The sequence below is a fragment of the Anthonomus grandis genome, chromosome 6 (genome assembly GCF_022605725.1).
Source record: "Anthonomus grandis grandis chromosome 6, icAntGran1.3, whole genome shotgun sequence".
Lineage (NCBI taxonomy): Eukaryota > Metazoa > Arthropoda > Insecta > Coleoptera > Curculionidae > Anthonomus > Anthonomus grandis.
In genome coordinates, this window is record NC_065551.1 from 27,455,201 (window position 1) to 27,473,618 (window position 18,418).

Consider the following 18,418-nt stretch of genomic DNA (forward strand, 5'->3'; position numbering starts at 1 on the left):
TCTCTATTAACAAAATTCCCTGAATTTTTCCGTCGATGATCATTTTAAATATTTCATATCACAATTGTCTTAGTTTACGCTCTTTAATTGTTAGCATCAGCTTCTTATTTTTCGGCATTCTATTAAGAACTTTGGTCTTTCTTATTATTTCGATCGAGGATATCCATAGTTCTTCTATAAAAATATATTTCGAAAGATTTAATGCGTTTTTCCAGGGTGGGGTTGAGGGTCCAGCTTTCGCAGTCGTACAGGAGGATGGGGAATACGTAGTATCCAGATTCTAAGATTTAAGCCTAGGTCATGCCCGATAAAGAGTTCTTCATGCTGATAAATATCTTTCTGACATGTTCAATTCTTGATATATATCAGTATAGTACTACGTCGAATCGAAACTATTAGTCATTAATGTCCCTAGATATCTAAAGGATAATATTTGTTCAACTATTTTGTTGTATATTCGAAGGTTAGCTTGTGTTTGCACTTTCGAGAAAACCATAACTTTCCTTTTGGAGATGTTTATATCTAGGACGTAACGCTCGCTGTATTCTTCCTACTATTAAACTAAAATTCCCCCACCATCCATCCGCCCCTTTAAGACCCACCGTAAAAAAAAGGACCCAAGGACGCAAACACATCATGACAACATTCCGCACCCTACAGAAACCGCTCCGACCCCTTTTCGAGTCTTCTCTCTTCCCCCTCGCGTCCCTTTCACACCCGCGCCCTTACGGTCGGCCCCCGCTTTTGGGCCCACCTAAATTAATTCCACGGGGTATTTTCGGTCTTTTATACAGGAGGGGGCTGGCTTCAACGGAAATCGATGTCCCGACGCAGAGCCCCCCTCGTGAGCTGTGAACCGGTGGGTCTTATCGTTTAAGGGACAAGCGGGCGAACGGTCGTGTTTTGAAATTAAGGGCCGCTATTTTTTTTACACATATTTAATTAAATTATACGTGGAAGTTCGTTGTGGTTGGTTACAAGAATTTTGAGAAATTGGAAATATCTGTCAAAGGTATGTATTTTTTTTTAAATAACTGTAGTCATAGGAGTCCAATATACAGGTTGGCGCATCGAAAACTTTCCACCTCAAATTTATTCGCGATTTCGTAAAAAATCATAAAAAGGCTCGCATACCCGTCGAATTTTGATTTTAGGGGACAAAATAATTTCGTATTTCTAAAACTTCAACCCGTCTTAACATTTTTAATGTGATTTGGGCTCCAGTGACACCTCATTTTAAAGGTTTTTTCATCTGTGATATCACAGCTTGTCAAAATGAAAAAAAAAGGATTTTGTTTTTATTTATCTATTTAATACCCGTAAGAGTAAGTTGTTTCGAGCTACAGTAATAAATGATATTCAAAATTCCTTTCAAATAAATTATTAGTTCAATATTTTTAAAAAGGCCGGTCTACTGCAAAAGGGATAGAAAACTGACCTTTTTTTAAAATCATCAATTGATAAAAGTTTCAAATATTTTTTAATCCTGAGTTTAAAAATAGTGATATGTATATAATAGTGTGATGCATATTATCACTTTTAATTACCAAATGATAACTTACAGAATAGGAAGAAAAATTGTGTATTTCTTGTTCTTTTAGTGAATGACTAAATAAAAAGAGTGTCGGATACTCAAAAAATTTTAAATTACCAATAAAAATGTTCTAATATTTGTATTTAATTTATTTCTAATCAATTAAAAGTTGAAAATGTCCTCCTCCAAATGCTTGGACATTATGTAACATTGCAGGTGTAATTTGTTGAGACTCGTGCACCACGGTAACCCCACAGAAAAAGTCAAGGAAGGACAAATAAGGAGATCTGGCAGGCCATTCAGTTGGATCTCTCCGTCCAATCCTTATTGCATACAAATTTTCGTCCAAAAATTGCCTTACAGAAAACTCATAATGCCGGGGTATTACGTCTTACTGAAAAAATAAATTTTCTGGCCAATGGCGCTCATCTTCCTCAATGGCAGTAATTAAAGCTGGGTCAATAGTAGTTTCCAGTAACTCAAGGTACATTTGCCCTGTTAAATTTCCAGATAAAATATATGGCCCAATAATACGGTTGCCGAAAATTCCAGCCAATACATTTAATATTTCGTGATATTGGGTATGTACTTCCCCAAATAATCTAAGGTTGAAATCCGAGCAACTGAAATTATGTCTGTTCATAATACCATTAAGGAAAAATCTGCATTAATCAGAAGAGAACAAACATTAAAAATAAATTCTGGGTTGCCAATGATTCGTTCATTTATAGTTTTGAAACACCTGATATTTCACTCAGTTTTTTCGTACTGAGTGTCGGATCAATTACCATATGACCCAAAACTGCACCTTCTACAACTTCATTTAGGAATAGATTTATTACATTTCTACGTTTGGTTGCAACTGATCTTGTTTCACGAAATGTTGCCACCAAGTTTATGAGGTGCATATGAAATAAGTGTGCATCTGTAAATCTCTGTAAATCTCTGTAAATCTCTTGAATCGTATAAGTCATTTTAAATTAAAAATTTGACAAAAAGAAAATATGGCAAAACTTAAAATTCCCATACAGTCAATTTAACCGATACCAAAGATATTTGGTACAGCATGGTAACATTCCAACATTCCAAAGTACTATTGCAATAAAATTTGGTGTTATTTTGGATATTAAGACTACCAAGCATAAATGTATACTGAGTACACATTAAATAATAAGCATTTTAATCGGAAAAATGTGTTAATATTTTCTCAAGTTTAAAGTCGTTTTTTAAAGATTTTCACATACTGTCATATTAAAGAGGATAATAGTAGCACTTTAAAACTTGGGTATTATGATATGGATAAAATGATGAATGAATAAATATTCCCATTTAAAATTTTAAGGGTATCTGTCACCTCCACGTAGAGGTAAATGTTTATAAATGCGAGATTATTTTGCCTCGCTAAAATAAAAAATCGATGAGTGCGGACGTTTTTAAATTTTTTACAAACTCGAGGTGAAAAGTTTTCAGTGCGCCACCCTGTATAGGACCTTGAGCAGATCAACATATAAATTTTTTCAACTGTGTCAAATGTCTATCGCACATCTAATAATATCTAAATATTATCTACTACTTATCTGACATGGATTCTTCATTACCTGACATCCACATTAACAAGAGTTCAGTAATAATTTTACGATACATTAAGTTATCTACAAGGTGATTCGTGACCCACTGTACAAACTTATCTGGAGTATAAGGCATGCCTGGGGTATAATGAAATGGGTATTTAAATTGATCAATTCTTTATTACCAACATACAGAGAGATTTTCGTATTTTGGTAAAAACTTGATCACCCTATTGTTAAAAGTTAATTTTAACAATTTATTTTATTTTATGATTTTATGGAATCGAAGTTTATGGTTGTCAAACGAATAATACCTTTTTTCTCAAGTAAATAATTTTTGCCTGAACTTTCTCCCAAATCCCAACATGTGTTTTTACCTACTTTTTAAGAAATGCCTTTGTTACCAGTTTAGCTTAAGTGCACTTAAAAATCCATTTTTCTCCTCAAGTTCACTTAAGTGTTGGCCCCATGACACACGTGCATCCCACATTTTTACCCAACATTTCACCCCGAGTCCCACGAGAAAAAATCAGTATTCACTCCGTCGCCGCAAAAAGAAGTACCTACTCTCGCGCCCCCGAAACACAAGGTATCTTTCACCAGTGAAGGAATTCACAAAGCTTAAAGTACCGAGAAAATAAGTTAGTCAAGAGCAAGTTGGCGCAAGCAATTCCTCTCTCTCTCACTCTCTTCCGTTTAAGTATTTGTCTAAAGTTCATATATGTATACCTAATTGTTACGATAAAGTAGTTTAAGTTATGTAAAAAGGTCTATAGTGAATAAGTGTGCGTAAAGGTGGAAAACTGAACTGAAAGTGAGTGCAACGTTGTGAGTGCAACAGTGGTTGTCAATAGCTGCACAAACCAAGGTGACGTTAGTGCTAATGCCGTTCCTGGTTCCTGCTAAGTTCCTGCTATTGGTCTTGTGATTCTGGAAGGCTGGTAACGTCAACTAATATTGTAAACCCTGGTAAATAACTAACTTCAACATTGTAAATCGTTCATTAGTCTATACCTGTTAATTATTACTAACCAAAAGGTACAATAAACCCTTATGTAATCGTAAATCACAACTGTGTAATTTATTGAACTGGACCTATGTCATCGAAGGGCTCGTCAATGCAGTAGCCGTTGCTCGAGCAGGTATAGGTAGGTTTTTTAAGAAACCCTAATCTATATTCATGGTCCTTCGAGCCGGATCTTCCCAAGTTGTGATTTTACGATTCATCTAAGCAAAAACAAAACATACTTCTTGTGTAAAAAGTATATAATTGGTTCCGACATATGTGTCGGTGGTCCTTCGAGTAAACAGTATTTTAGTTAATTACTTACTAACAAACCTTTTAGTTATTTGTCCCTTGTTATTTTGTTATTTTTACTTGTTATAATTGTTATTTGGAAATAAGTAGCAACTCACTTTTTACTTTTTCTTTTAAATTGTTTCTTGGTAATTAGTTTATTTTCTCTTAACAATTATTGTTTAAATTTAAAGAAAATCTATTCCCAAAAAATAAGCATCTGGTTGTCTCGTCATCTTTTGTGTTTATTCTGTAAGCCTAAAACAAAAAAATTAAATGGCTGAAGGAATAGAAATATCAGTAGAAGCGTTGGTTAAAAATCGCGGATATTTAAAGGCTAAAGTAACACGAATTGTTAATTGGTTTTTAGAAAATAATGATAGTATACATGACTTTTTAGAAATTCAGGTACGTGAAAGTATGTTAACCCACGCTTTTAAAGATTTTGAAGAGGTAGAAAAACAAATTGTAGTTTTAGATATAAGTAAAGTAGACAAGGATGATGTAGAAGACAAATACTTAACGTGTGTTACTAAAATGCAACGTAAAATTTTAGAACTTTCCCCGCAAGCGCCAACTCAAGTAAGACATATAGTTCCCCAACACTCTCATTCCCCAAATGTTAGTTTGCCCCAAATTAGCATACCTCCATTTAACGGAGACATCACTAAATGGAATGCCTTTTTTCAACTTTTCTCTACCCTTATTCTAGATAATCAATCTCTCTCTGATATTCAAAGATTAATTTATTTAAAATCTTATTTAAGAGATGAACCCCTAAATTTGGTCGATAATTTACAATTGACCACTGACAACCTCCAAATTGCCCTAAATACCCTTAGACAAAGATATGATAATCAATTATCAATTATTTTTGCCCATATTAAAAATTTAGTTGACATTCCTATCCTAAATAAGGTATCCTCACACACACTTAGGGAATTTATAGTTTGCATAAAACAGAACTTTGATTCACTGAAAAATCAAAACATTCCAGTATACCACTGGGATTTAATTTTAATTTATATTTTTTCTCAAAAATTAGACTTTGGCACAAGAAAGGCATATATATCCGAGAGAGGTTCTCAAATGCGCTCTTCCTCACATGTGGTCCCTAAGCTTGAAGAATTTCTAAGCTTTTTAGAAAAGCGTTGTTCGGTGTTAGAAGATCTCTCTGAAAGCCCTTCAACTAGAAATTATTCCCATGGACGTTCTTCTCAACACAACACTCCCTTTGTTAAAAAAAATTCACACTATGCTCATGGTAGGCAACGCCAAGGCAACCAAGTCATACCTCAAAACTCTCCTCAAAACTCTCGCTCACATTTTGTTGCAGGACAAAAGTGTCCCTTTTGTGAGCACCCTGATCACAAAATTTATACTTGTTTTAAATTCAAAGATCTTAGTTTAAAACAGAAACAGGATTTTGTTAATCATAATAATCTATGTTTTAATTGTCTCGGTTCAAGGCATCAAGTAAAAACCTGTACATCTCAGAGGTGCCAGATTTGTCATATGAAACACCATTCTCTTTTGCATCCAATGGATGATGCAGCACAGCCCTTGCAAAGCAGAAATTCACATTGGAGGCCAAATCCTCAAACCCAAAATGAACGATCTCAAAATTTTAACAGAAATTCGCTTCTCATAAATAGCTCCCATTCTCGGAATCAAGGTTCAAGCCAAAGCTCCTCTCAGACTCAAGAACCACAAATCCCAAGCACAAGCAATGAAATTAACTCGAATCGCCCTCACGCTAATAAACCTGTGATTTTGTCAGTTTTCGCCACTGAAGATAATGAAGTTTCATTAGGTACTTCATTGATTCAAATACCCGACAAGAATGGTCATTTTATTATTGCAAAGGCAATATTAGATCCCGGGAGTACTATATCAATAGTAACCCAATCGCTGGTTCAAAGACTTGATCTCTCTCCTAAGACGCAGCCAATACAAATCTCTGGTATTGGCGGCAAAATTAAGCACTCTAATCACGCAATTTCCCTGAGAATTCATTCCTGTCACAATCACGATTACTTCCTGAATGTTAACTGCTGTGTATTAGACAAAATCACAGAAAAATCCCCTCACTTTAAAGTCAACAAATTTATGTTGAACCTTCCCAATAATACACCGCTTGCAGACCCCTACTTTGATACGCCTTCTACAATAGATTTATTGTTGGGAGCAGATGTATACTACCACATTCTTTCAGGCGAATACACCAAGGTTAACAAGGACTCTTTAACGTTGGTAGGTACTTACTTTGGCCACATTCTTTCAGGATTAATCCCCTTCCAAGCTCTCGTTCACAAAACCCCTTTGGCAAATTCTAAGAATTGCTTTTTAGTGCAATCATTAAATTCAGATTGCTCACTGGACTCATTAATTGAGAAATTTTGGTTACTAGAAGATGTCTCGCCCACTCACGAAAAACCCCTATCCCCTGAAGATTCTATGGTTGAACAGAATTTTCAAAATACCACGGTATTTAAAGATGGTCATTTTCAAGTCGACTTACCCCTTAAAAGGCCCCAAGAGTCACATCCGCTAGGAGAGTCATATTCATTAGCCAAGAAAAGGTTTCACCACTTAGAAAAGCGTTTTCAAAAATCTCCTGACCTTTTTCTTGAATACAAAAAATTTATCGGTGAATATATCTCACTCAATCATGCACGAATTATTCCCCTTTCCCTTAAAACTGAAAATCACAAAAATCGATACTTTCTGCCTCACCACTGTGTAATTCGTGAGGACAGTACAAGCACTAAACTTCGTGTAGTGTTTGACGGATCTATGAAAACGTCTTCTGGGCTATCACTCAATGACGTAATGCATAAAGGATATACAGTTCAACCTGAACTGTTTGATATTTTACTTAGGTTTCGAAGTTTTAAATTCGCTCTCACTTCTGATATCGAAAAAATGTATAGACAGGTGCGCGTTAACCCAAATCAAACTTACCTGCAAAATATTTTATGGCGCGACCATCCCTCTCAGCCAATGCAATGCATTGAATTACTCACCGTCACTTATGGCACGAACTGTGCCCCCTATTTGGCTACACGCACCCTGAATGAACTTGCCATTATTCATAAAGACGATTATCCTCTTGCGTCTCAAGCTATTTTATCTCAATGTTACGTGGACGATGTTCTCTGTGGGCAAGATACCTATGAAAATTTGGTAGAATTACATAGGCAGCTATTGGAACTTTGCAAGATTGGAAATTTTCACTTACATAAATGGTGTTCAAATAGCAATTTATTTTTGTCCAAAACTTGTGATAATGGGTCCCAAGAAAGTTTCACCATAGAAACCGAGGAAATTTCAAATAAAGTCCTTGGTGTAGGCTGGAATCCCGACTCAGATGAGTTTTTTATCTCTTTACCTGATACTAGGTCCGAAAGCATAATTACTAAACGTATAGTTTTATCTAAAATTGCGCAAATGTATGACCCCTTAGGATTCATAGCTCCCATTGTTGTAAATGCTAAATTAATTATGCAAAACATTTGGAAAGAAAAAATTAATTGGGATGAACCCCTGAAAGAACCCATTTTAACCCAATGGACCACCTTTATTAAAGAGCTTCCCCAACTAATGTGTTTAAAAATTCCACGTTTTTTCCTAGCTAATAATAATCCCAGTTCACTTCAAATCCATGGATTTTCAGATGCCAGCAGGAAGGCATATGGTGCGTGTGTGTATATAAGAGCCCTTTATCCTAACAAAAATGTCTCTTGTCAACTTATTACTGCCAAAAGTAGAGTAGCCCCGATAAGAGAAATTACAATTCCCCGCATGGAACTCTGTGGAGCACTTTTACTTTCCAATTTAGTCACTCGTGTGTGTTCCATATTAAAAGAAAGATTTTCAGTTGACAACATTAATCTTTGGACTGACTCTGAGATTGTACTTGCTTGGTTAAATGCCCACCCTTCTCGTTTCAATGTGTTTGTAGCAAACCGCATTTCTCAAATTCAGGTTTTATCCCAAGACTGCAAATGGCGTCATATTCCAACTGCGGATAATCCAGCTGATCATCTTTCTCGCGGATTTACCGCAGACCAGATTCTCACCTCTACGCTTTGGTGGAACGGCCCAAAGTTCTTACTGGACCCGAATTTAAATTTAAAAATGTATGAAAAGGGACCTTGCTCCACTGAAGAAGAAGCAAGAAAAGCAAAAACGGTCTTGCTTGTTAACTCCGAAGATTTCTGGATAACACTTTTTAATCGGTTTTCTAACTTCTCGCGATTGCAACGAACTATTGCATTTATACATAGATTTGTAAATAATTGTAAAGGTAATGGTAAAAAATTTTATGGTGCTTTAGCTGTAACTGAATTAAAGGCTGCAGAAATTTTTATAGTAAAGCAAGTTCAACACCAAACGTTTTCAAAGGAAATCAGTGAACTAAAGTCAGAAGAAAGAAAAATTTCAAACAAGCAAGTCCTTAGGTTAAACCCCTTTATCGATACCTCCAATCTCATAAGGGTTGGAGGCAGATTATCCCAAGCACCCATATCATTTGATCAAAAATTTCCAATTTTATTGCCCTCAAAAAACCATGTTGTTGGACTCTTGCTGAAAAAAGAACACATTAGGTTAGGACATGCTGGTCCTCAAACGATATTGTCAAATATTCGTCTTAAATACTGGCCGCTAAATGGATTAAGAGAAATAAAAAAGATCTCTATAAACTGTTTACAATGCTATAAATTTAAGCTTAAAACAGGAGAACAAATTATGGCAGATCTCCCTAAATCCAGAGTTGTCCCTTCTAGACCGTTTTTAACAACAGGTGTCGATTTTGGAGGACCATTTATTATTAAATCGTCATCTCTTCGACGCGCCAAAATTGAAAAGGCGTATATCGCTTTATTTGTATGCATGGTCACTAAAGCTGTTCATTTGGAGCTAGTATCAAGTCTCTCTTCACAAGCATTTTTAGCATGCTTTAAACGTTTTATTTCAAGACGTGGATGCCCGGCAACAATTTTTAGTGACAATGGTACAAATTTCTCTGGTGCCAGCAATCAAATTAAAGAAGTTTATGACACGCTTAAGTCACAACAGACACAAGAGCAATTGACTGCATTTTTCTCATGCCATGAAATACAGTGGCAATTTATACCTCCTTTCTCTCCTCACTGGGGTGGTCTTTGGGAGGCAGCTATAAAAAGTACTAAACATCACTTACGAAGATTAATTGGAAACCAGAATTTAACCTTTGAAGATTTTTCCACTATTTTAGCACAAATTGAGGCTATTTTAAACTCCAGGCCACTTCTTCCCCTATCAGCTGATCCACTGGACTTAACTTGTCTTACCCCTGGACATTTTTTAGTTGGAAGTCCTCTCGTTTCGTACCCTGAGCCCAATGTCTCGTCAATTCCTGAAAACCGCTTAGATCGTTGGCAAAGGTTAAGTCAGATTCAACAATTCTTTTGGACTAGATGGACCAAAGAGTATCTCAACAATCTTCAGAATAGGCCTAAATGGATGTCCCCAGTCCCCAATATTGAAACAAATGACCTTGTTCTTCTTAAAGATGAGAACACCAAACCTCTTGATTGGCCGTTGGCCAGAGTAGTAGACACTTTACCTAATAAAGATGGTAAAATACGCTTGGTAAAAATTAGGACTAAAAATGGAATATTTACTAGAAATATAACCAAATTATGCCCGTTGCCCAAATCTGATAGTAACTTAGTTTAACCATAGTATTTCTTGATAAGTTTTGTCTATAAGTTATAATGTATAATGTTTGTTGAAGGCAAAGCCTTCAAAAGGGGGGAGTATGTTAAAAGTTAATTTTAACAATTTATTTTATTTTATGATTTTATGGAATCGAAGTTTATGGTTGTCAAACGAATAATACCTTTTTTCTCAAGTAAATAATTTTTGCCTGAACTTTCTCCCAAATCCCAACATGTGTTTTTACCTACTTTTTAAGAAATGCCTTTGTTACCAGTTTAGCTTAAGTGCACTTAAAAATCCATTTTTCTCCTCAAGTTCACTTAAGTGTTGGCCCCATGACACACGTGCATCCCACATTTTTACCCAACATTTCACCCCGAGTCCCACGAGAAAAAATCAGTATTCACTCCGTCGCCGCAAAAAGAAGTACCTACTCTCGCGCCCCCGAAACACAAGGTATCTTTCACCAGTGAAGGAATTCACAAAGCTTAAAGTACCGAGAAAATAAGTTAGTCAAGAGCAAGTTGGCGCAAGCAATTCCTCTCTCTCTCACTCTCTTCCGTTTAAGTATTTGTCTAAAGTTCATATATGTATACCTAATTGTTACGATAAAGTAGTTTAAGTTATGTAAAAAGGTCTATAGTGAATAAGTGTGCGTAAAGGTGGAAAACTGAACTGAAAGTGAGTGCAACGTTGTGAGTGCAACAGTGGTTGTCAATAGCTGCACAAACCAAGGTGACGTTAGTGCTAATGCCGTTCCTGGTTCCTGCTAAGTTCCTGCTATTGGTCTTGTGATTCTGGAAGGCTGGTAACGTCAACTAATATTGTAAACCCTGGTAAATAACTAACTTCAACATTGTAAATCGTTCATTAGTCTATACCTGTTAATTATTACTAACCAAAAGGTACAATAAACCCTTATGTAATCGTAAATCACAACTGTGTAATTTATTGAACTGGACCTATGTCATCGAAGGGCTCGTCAATGCAGTAGCCGTTGCTCGAGCAGGTATAGGTAGGTTTTTTAAGAAACCCTAATCTATATTCACCCTATAGTTCCTAAACGGCTTAGCTGATTTTTTTTTATTTTGTCTAGTTAAAAAAAAGTGTTTTGAATTTATTAGTATTAGAGAAAGTTTTGATTTATTTTAAAGACCAATTAGTAAACATGTTTATTCTTAGGTATAGCTTTAATGCACATCGCTAAAAAGACGTGTATACCAATTTTTATCAATATATAATTAATTGTGTCAAATGTCAAAAATCTTACTGCTATAAGAATGTTAAAGGCCTTTACAACTTCTTTCTCCTACGTTCTTCTTGTGCAATAGCGCGAATTGCACCTCTAACACCTAAGATGTTCTTATACGATTGTTTTTCATTATGTACTCCTTTCTATATTTTTTTTGCTTATATTTCTTGTTATGCTCGTGACTTCATTTTCTTTTTTAAATTAGCGCATTTTCTTAAAATTATCTGGTTCTTTCGTTTACTTTAAAACTGCTTTATTTAGATGAAGTCCCCACAATCAAAACACGTGCGACTTTTGCAAGAAAAGCATCAAGAAAATATTGAAAGTATGCTGAAAAACCTCTTTAGGGACGAAACGTTGAGCGATATCACCCTGCATTGTAAAGACGGAGTTGTCAAAGCTCACAGAGTGATATTGGCTGCTTCTAGTTCATATTTTAGAAAGGTACGTCGATAAGTCCATAAATTTGTTTCTACAATATTATATGTGATAATTATATTTTAAAAATGTCGTTTTTAGCTTTTTGAAGAACACCCAGAAAACCAAGTGGCATTTCTTATACATGGTGTTTCCGCTAAACAGATAAAATGTTTGGTGGAGTTGATGTATAGAGGAAGCACCCAAATACCTTCGGAGATGACAACCAAAATTTGTAATATTGCCGAAGAATTTGGCGTCAAAGGAGTTGTTGATGAAGTAAATTGTGTACCTCAGTTTCTTCTTTAATTATAAACAACAAATGCATCTTTTTATAGAATGAAAAATTACTGAACAGCTCAGGTATAGACACAAGATTTAAAGGACAAAAACGAGTTACTGTAGACTTTGAAAATGAACTAACATCTCAAACCAAAAGGCAACAAAGACGATTAAGTAGTTGCTCAGATAAATCCTCGAAGAAATCTCCATCAGACGGTACATTTTTTTATGATGCAAACCTCAAATGATTAAGGGTTATTTTTACTACTATTTTAGAAAACCCAATGAACCCTTTGGAAAGCTTAGGTCTCATATCAACTCATATTAAAGAGGAGCCTCAAGACCAAACTCCTGTTGTAGCAAATGCTGCGCTTTCTAATTCTGAAATAGCTCTGTTGTCTCCTGAAATGCGTCGAAGGCATAATTGGGCTATGAAACAAAGAAAGTATAAATGTACACTATGCCCTGCAAGGTAGGTCATAGGCATAACTATCATTCTTTACACAGATTGATTATTATGGAAATAGTATTGAGAATAAATTAGACGAAAAAAGTTAAAAAATATATTTAATGGTCATCATGTTAAATTAACATTTGAGATAGGCCATTCCTCCCTCTTTGCTTTTGTTGTTGTTAAAAAAACAATAATGTTTTTGCGCCATATATGTCCGACTTACTATCTTCATCATTTGCATTTAATATTTTAGTTTTAAAAGAGCATCTCACCTAACCCGACATCAGCTGGTGCATACTGGAGAGCGCCCGTATGCTTGTAATCAATGTGATAAGGCATTTTCACGGCATGACAAGCTTAAGCATCACATAAGAAAGGCACACGACATACCTTACATGGAAGATATGATTGATAGGGAAAGCGAGCATGAGCTCTATGTATGTTTTTTTTTTACTGATTTTATATTTAAAAGCGGTAATCAAATTTTACGATTTTAGTCAATAGGACAAGTGAAGTTGAATAGCCCGTCTTTCGAACCTTCTGCAGTAATAACCCGAGAAGATCTCTTGGCAGAGATGAGGCTTCAAGAAGCACCAAAACCTTTAGCATCCATTCCAGAAATACCAAAGGTATCCTCGATTGTCAAAGAGATAAGTACAGAAATATTGCCTTTAAAGGTAAACGCAATGTCCAGTTTAAATAAAGATAAGGAAGCAGTTAGTAGCATTAGTACTTTAATATCTCAGAAGAAAGGAAGGGGTAGACCGAGAAAATATCCGCCAGGTTTGTATTCAACTGTTTTACTTAAATTGTCTAGTGGTTAATTACTATTTTATTATTCTTACAGTACTAAAACCTTTAATTAAACGACCAAGAGGAAGGCCACGACTTAATTCGTCAATATCCCGTCTTCAAAATAGATCTGCTGACAGTAAAAGCAACGATGGTTATACGGACGCGCCAATTGAAAATATTAATGAATACCTTGCAACATCTATTCATCAGGAAGATAGTGAAAGTACTGAAAACGAAAGCGTAAGAAAATCAACTAGATTGAATTTGATTCAGAAATTAAATTCTTTTGGTCTTTCTAGCAATTTGATTCCAATTCTAATTCCAACATCGATCCCGCTCACTTTGTGGAGCCAATAATCGCTTTAAACTTAGATCAAAATCAAGGAAGTAGCTCTTCAATATCAAAGGTAAACACCAAAAGTCAAACGACCGAAGAAAGACTGGCAGAAACTCGAAATTATGACGAGCCCCCTCAAACTACCGCGGGGTCGTTTCTCAAAAATATTGGATTGTTGGAGACTAATTCGGTGTCCAAGATGAATATTGGGGAATGTACTATATCTGTTAGTAGTAGTACAGTAGTTGGTAATTCTACAACTACTCTCCAGAAAGAAATGTAAACAAAGACAAAATTATTTAGCGACGCATACAATTGAATAACTAGAAAAATAAACCCACTTTACCCATATTTCAGAATGTTCTGATCCAATGTTAGGGGTCTGTATTGATTTTTTTCAGATTACAAATATTAAAGCTCCTATTAGAGAAACAAAAAAGAAATAATTTTTTGAATACTGTGAAACTGTTTTACTGGTTATTTGACCAGATATCTACAAAGCTGCGCGTCATACATAAATGTTTGACTACACACATCTCTATATATTGATTGTACATATTGTAAATAAAATTATTTAACATAATATATATAATATATATACTTATTAACAATTTTTAATAAAATATTATAAATAAATCTTGAAGTGTTTTATTGATGTTTTCTTCATAAACAACTGTGATGAGATATAGATACAGTGAATTCTAGTTTTCCAACTTAAACTTGAGGATATCAAATTTAAATATAAATGGCCTTTTTCTAATGTCACCTGTATTCTACAAAACAGCATTACCAAATTCAAATCCTTACAATACTTACTAAATTCACACATGCAAAAAAGTCATATAGGGTCATATGTGGAATCAATAATCCTTCACCTACAATGCTGCAAATTTGTTTACGCTGGCTAAAAATAAAACTTTCTCACTACCTTATCGTTTGAAAAAATTGCATATTATTATCCAATATAACACCTATTCTAGAAATTCTGACGCTAAATATCAACACACAATTATCTTTAAGTGTATCTGATTAATACGGTGATAGGTATTGCAATTATTTACATTAATAAAATACCCCGCTATTTCAAAAAAATATAAGATATCGTGTCACAATAGTATTATAAAATATAATATCTTAGAAATAATTCTTGAATCAGAAATACCTGCCACTCAAAAGCTAGCCAGACACTACTGGAAAATATTATCTAGTATAAACATTAGTATAATACTAAAATATCTATACTATTGTACTACTATTATATTTAATACAACTTTCTTATAACAAGACGAAAAAGTAACAAACTTTTAAAAACTAAACGTTTGGCGATACTATTTATTTTCGTTTTTTCCTAAAATAAAAGTATTTATTTCTCATCGAGTAACTAAATAATATGTTTTAAGAAATATTAGTCAATTTCACTGATATGGATAAGGGTATGTGATGTATCATCCCTACAAATAATAGCCCCCTATTTTATAATATACACCCGGACTAATACGATCAGAAAACGACGATATCTGTTCATTGGCCAATACATAATATTAGATTGTGGTAAGTTAGAAATACAATATAAAAGGTGATCATACACTATTGCGTATTCTTTACACATTTTTTTATTTTTGCAATATTATTGCAATTGTAAAGCCTATACCGTGAGCGGCTAAAATATAGAAGAAAAAGTTGTTTTGCATATCATTTGCTATACATTAATAATGGCTATCTTTAATTAGTTTATCTAAAGTGCAGTAAGATCTCCATGACTATTGTAAGAACCCTCTATTGAGCTGATTTCGATTGGAAAATAGTTCTGCCAATGTCGCAATTACAACTTTGGTTAAAGAAATTCCTCAATCTTTTATACAACAAAACCTAAAAAATCAGTAGACATAGAATTCAATATATTTTGAATATACCGCAGTATTTTATCAAGCCAAAAAAATATCTTCAAAAAAACCTTAAATTATTTAACTATTGCAGCATTAATAATTAAAACTACCATATTAAACACTAGAATCAATATTAAGTGTTGACGGGCAATCAGCTGTAAACTTTTAGTAACAGGAATAGTTTAATAATTTATAAAATTAAGAATAAGTATTAATTTTATTTTATAAAAGCAAAAGTTAAACAGATTCATTTTTCATAAAGCAAGAATAAATTCAAGAAATAATAAATAAGAATATACAAGGATCTTGGTAATGAATGGTTTTCAAAACTGATAGAATGATTTTCGAAATACTTATATTTGAGCATTCTGTTGCACAAAAAAATTAAAAGCGTAAAAAAATAATTTAATACTGATATTAACTTGAAATACCATTATTAATAAATAAAATAATTGAAAACATCACTTTAACAAATTCGCAAAATGTTCACCATTCACAGCCGGGCATTTTCGTAATACTTTCACTAAATAAGCCTTACTTGGAATAAAGTTCCTTCTTTATTCCTGATAACATTGGTGGAATCCAACACACCAGATATTAATAGAAAATCCCTGCTGAAAATGACGTTCGCGATATTCCAGTTCCCATATGTATGCTTATTTCGCTAATTAAACACATGTCGTCTGATGAAGGTGACTTTGAAGCAGAAATTGAGGAAACTAAAGTTTGGTTGGTAATAAATATTGAAAGGGATTTAAATTAGCAGGGTACAGTTTTTTGGTGTTTGAAATTACTAAAACTGCGTTTTATTCACATAACTTGTGTTTGCGAAATGTCTTGTCTTGTACTTATACATAAATTTTCACCCAATTTCACTTATATTAATATTTTTTCTTGACTCTCTGTTTGACTAAATAAATTTTGAAAATTACTTCGATTCGGGTGCCTTCTATTGGATATTATAGTGACTTAATGCCGCACTACTGTTAAAATTTTCTTGAATATAGATGCAAATCACATGTCTCATTTCACTATAGAAATATTATGCCTAAGTGTTATTAATTAATTAAAGTAATTCCGTTTTTAATTAACGCTATAAGACCTATTTTTGATATTCATAAATATCAAAACCAGTGTCAATATGTCTGACATTAGTTTATCAATTGTTAAGTATCTATGAATACGTTAATTTGTTATACGTAGTATCCGTGTTACTGTACAACAGAATTTTTAAAACGGATTTGTTTAATAAAAAATAAATGTAGTTTACCTTTTTTCTTGAAATCATTCATCATCATTCTCAGTTACTTCAATATAAGGTAATAAAACTGTAGTGGTACTATAGTAGGAAACTTATGGCATGAAAGAGCGTGTAAATATGGTAGTGCCCTCTACACTTTATAATAAAATCATATTCCTCATCCCCAAAAACCCCGCGGATTCCCGTTTTTATGTCGATATCTTAAAAACCACTCGAGCTATAGAGAAATAAAAAACAGATTCGAAAATTAAATTATTTTACTAAGGCATATTTGACTCAACATCGATATCTTCAGGAGTTGAACCTAGAATTGCTTTTTGGCGCATTCATAATACCGACCACCATATATCCACATACACATACAAAGGCAAGGCAAAATAAAATAATAAAACTCAACTTATTTAAGATTTGTTGCCTTTTATTTTACCTAAGCTGTAATCAGCTTCTTTGGTTTAACTTATTTTTTAGATAATGAAGAAAATTATTGTTTTTTTTTCTCCCTAGCTGAAGCATTACCTCAAAATTGGATTTAAAAAAAATAGTGCCCCTTTAAAATGTTACGGGTCGAGTGACTTGTTTTTCCATATAATTCATATATTGATTGTTTTGGTATATTATTATACTGAGGATTCATTCATTAATTATTATCACCATCTTGAAAGTTTATTGCGTTTAAAAAAAGAGTTTATTTCATTTTTACGTTAAAAGATGTGGTTTTATCACCCACTAAATTTTTTTTTGGTGAAAATGGAATTGTAATTTTTTTATTTCTTTAGAGTATAGTTACACCAGTCATTGTTTATTTATTTATTCATTACCTACAAAATATCCTCCCAGATAAAAATTCTGAATAAGGGCCAAATTACGGACCAGCTGGTAAAATTCCTGTGTGTTATCAGGCAGATAAATTCTATTCTCTCGGTAAACCTACCAATAGCTGTAGGAGGAATTATTAACCAAATTTTAACCTGTTGTTAAGTAGCAGAAGGTTTACAGTTTGGCAACAATATAACTGTTGTGGCCGGTACAATAATCTTAAGAAAAAAAGAAAGATTAAGGTTATAAATATCCGGTCCTGAGAAAATAAATAAAATAAACAAAAATAATGGAAGTGTTTGGTTTTTAATTTGTGGTAATAGTTATAGGTACTTGTATACTTGTTTGGTGCCAAATCCTATATTCTTTCTGCTAGTACTAGTATTAATACGTATTTGCATTTTTGCAAATTGTTCCTTAGTATCTCACCAGACATTTGCCAGTGAGTCACAGTACACAGCTTTTTAGAAACTGTATACTGTACAGTGAATTTGGTAGAATTTTAATCAGTTTTTTTTTACTTTATTTTTTTAGAGGATGTCTCAATAACCTGATAAAAAAAGAGGTCAGTAAACTTTTCTGAAAAAGAAGTTATTTTGCTCTGGACTTTAGTAAGTCAATATGCGGGTACAATTGAATCAAAAAAGACTGATGCAACATCTTTGAAATAAACAAATTAGGCCTGGGAAAAATTGACAGCAGAGTTTAATGTAAAAAACCCTGTGTCAGGGGTCGTTCGAATTCTGAATAATCTTCGAACAAAGTATGAGGGTATAAAAAAACATCTAAGAAAAATAGTAGCCACCTATAAGG

The 18,418-nt window shown here is 33.7% G+C and overlaps 3 protein-coding genes across 3 annotated transcripts in view; 2 read left to right on the plus strand and 1 right to left on the minus strand.

Moving 5' to 3' along the window:
* Positions 1–18,418, minus strand: part of LOC126737145 (inositol-3-phosphate synthase 1-A) — a 34,139-nt gene that overhangs the window by 12,298 nt on the left and 3,423 nt on the right. The window lies entirely within an intron of this gene.
* LOC126737642 (uncharacterized) lies at positions 637–10,123 on the plus strand. The gene is made up of 3 exons (XM_050442620.1): positions 637–844; positions 4,770–9,023; positions 9,141–10,123. Exons 1-3 carry the CDS (start codon positions 637–639, stop codon positions 10,121–10,123), a joined length of 5,445 nt encoding a protein of 1,814 aa, XP_050298577.1.
* Positions 885–14,168, plus strand: LOC126737141 (MDS1 and EVI1 complex locus protein EVI1-A-like). Its single transcript, XM_050441889.1, has 9 exons — positions 885–1,012; positions 11,619–11,801; positions 11,877–12,053; positions 12,113–12,272; positions 12,333–12,528; positions 12,764–12,947; positions 13,008–13,293; positions 13,358–13,545; positions 13,605–14,168. The coding sequence occupies exons 2-9, from the start codon at positions 11,619–11,621 to the stop codon at positions 13,923–13,925; spliced, it is 1,695 nt and encodes a 564-aa protein (XP_050297846.1). The 5' UTR covers positions 885–1,012; the 3' UTR covers positions 13,926–14,168.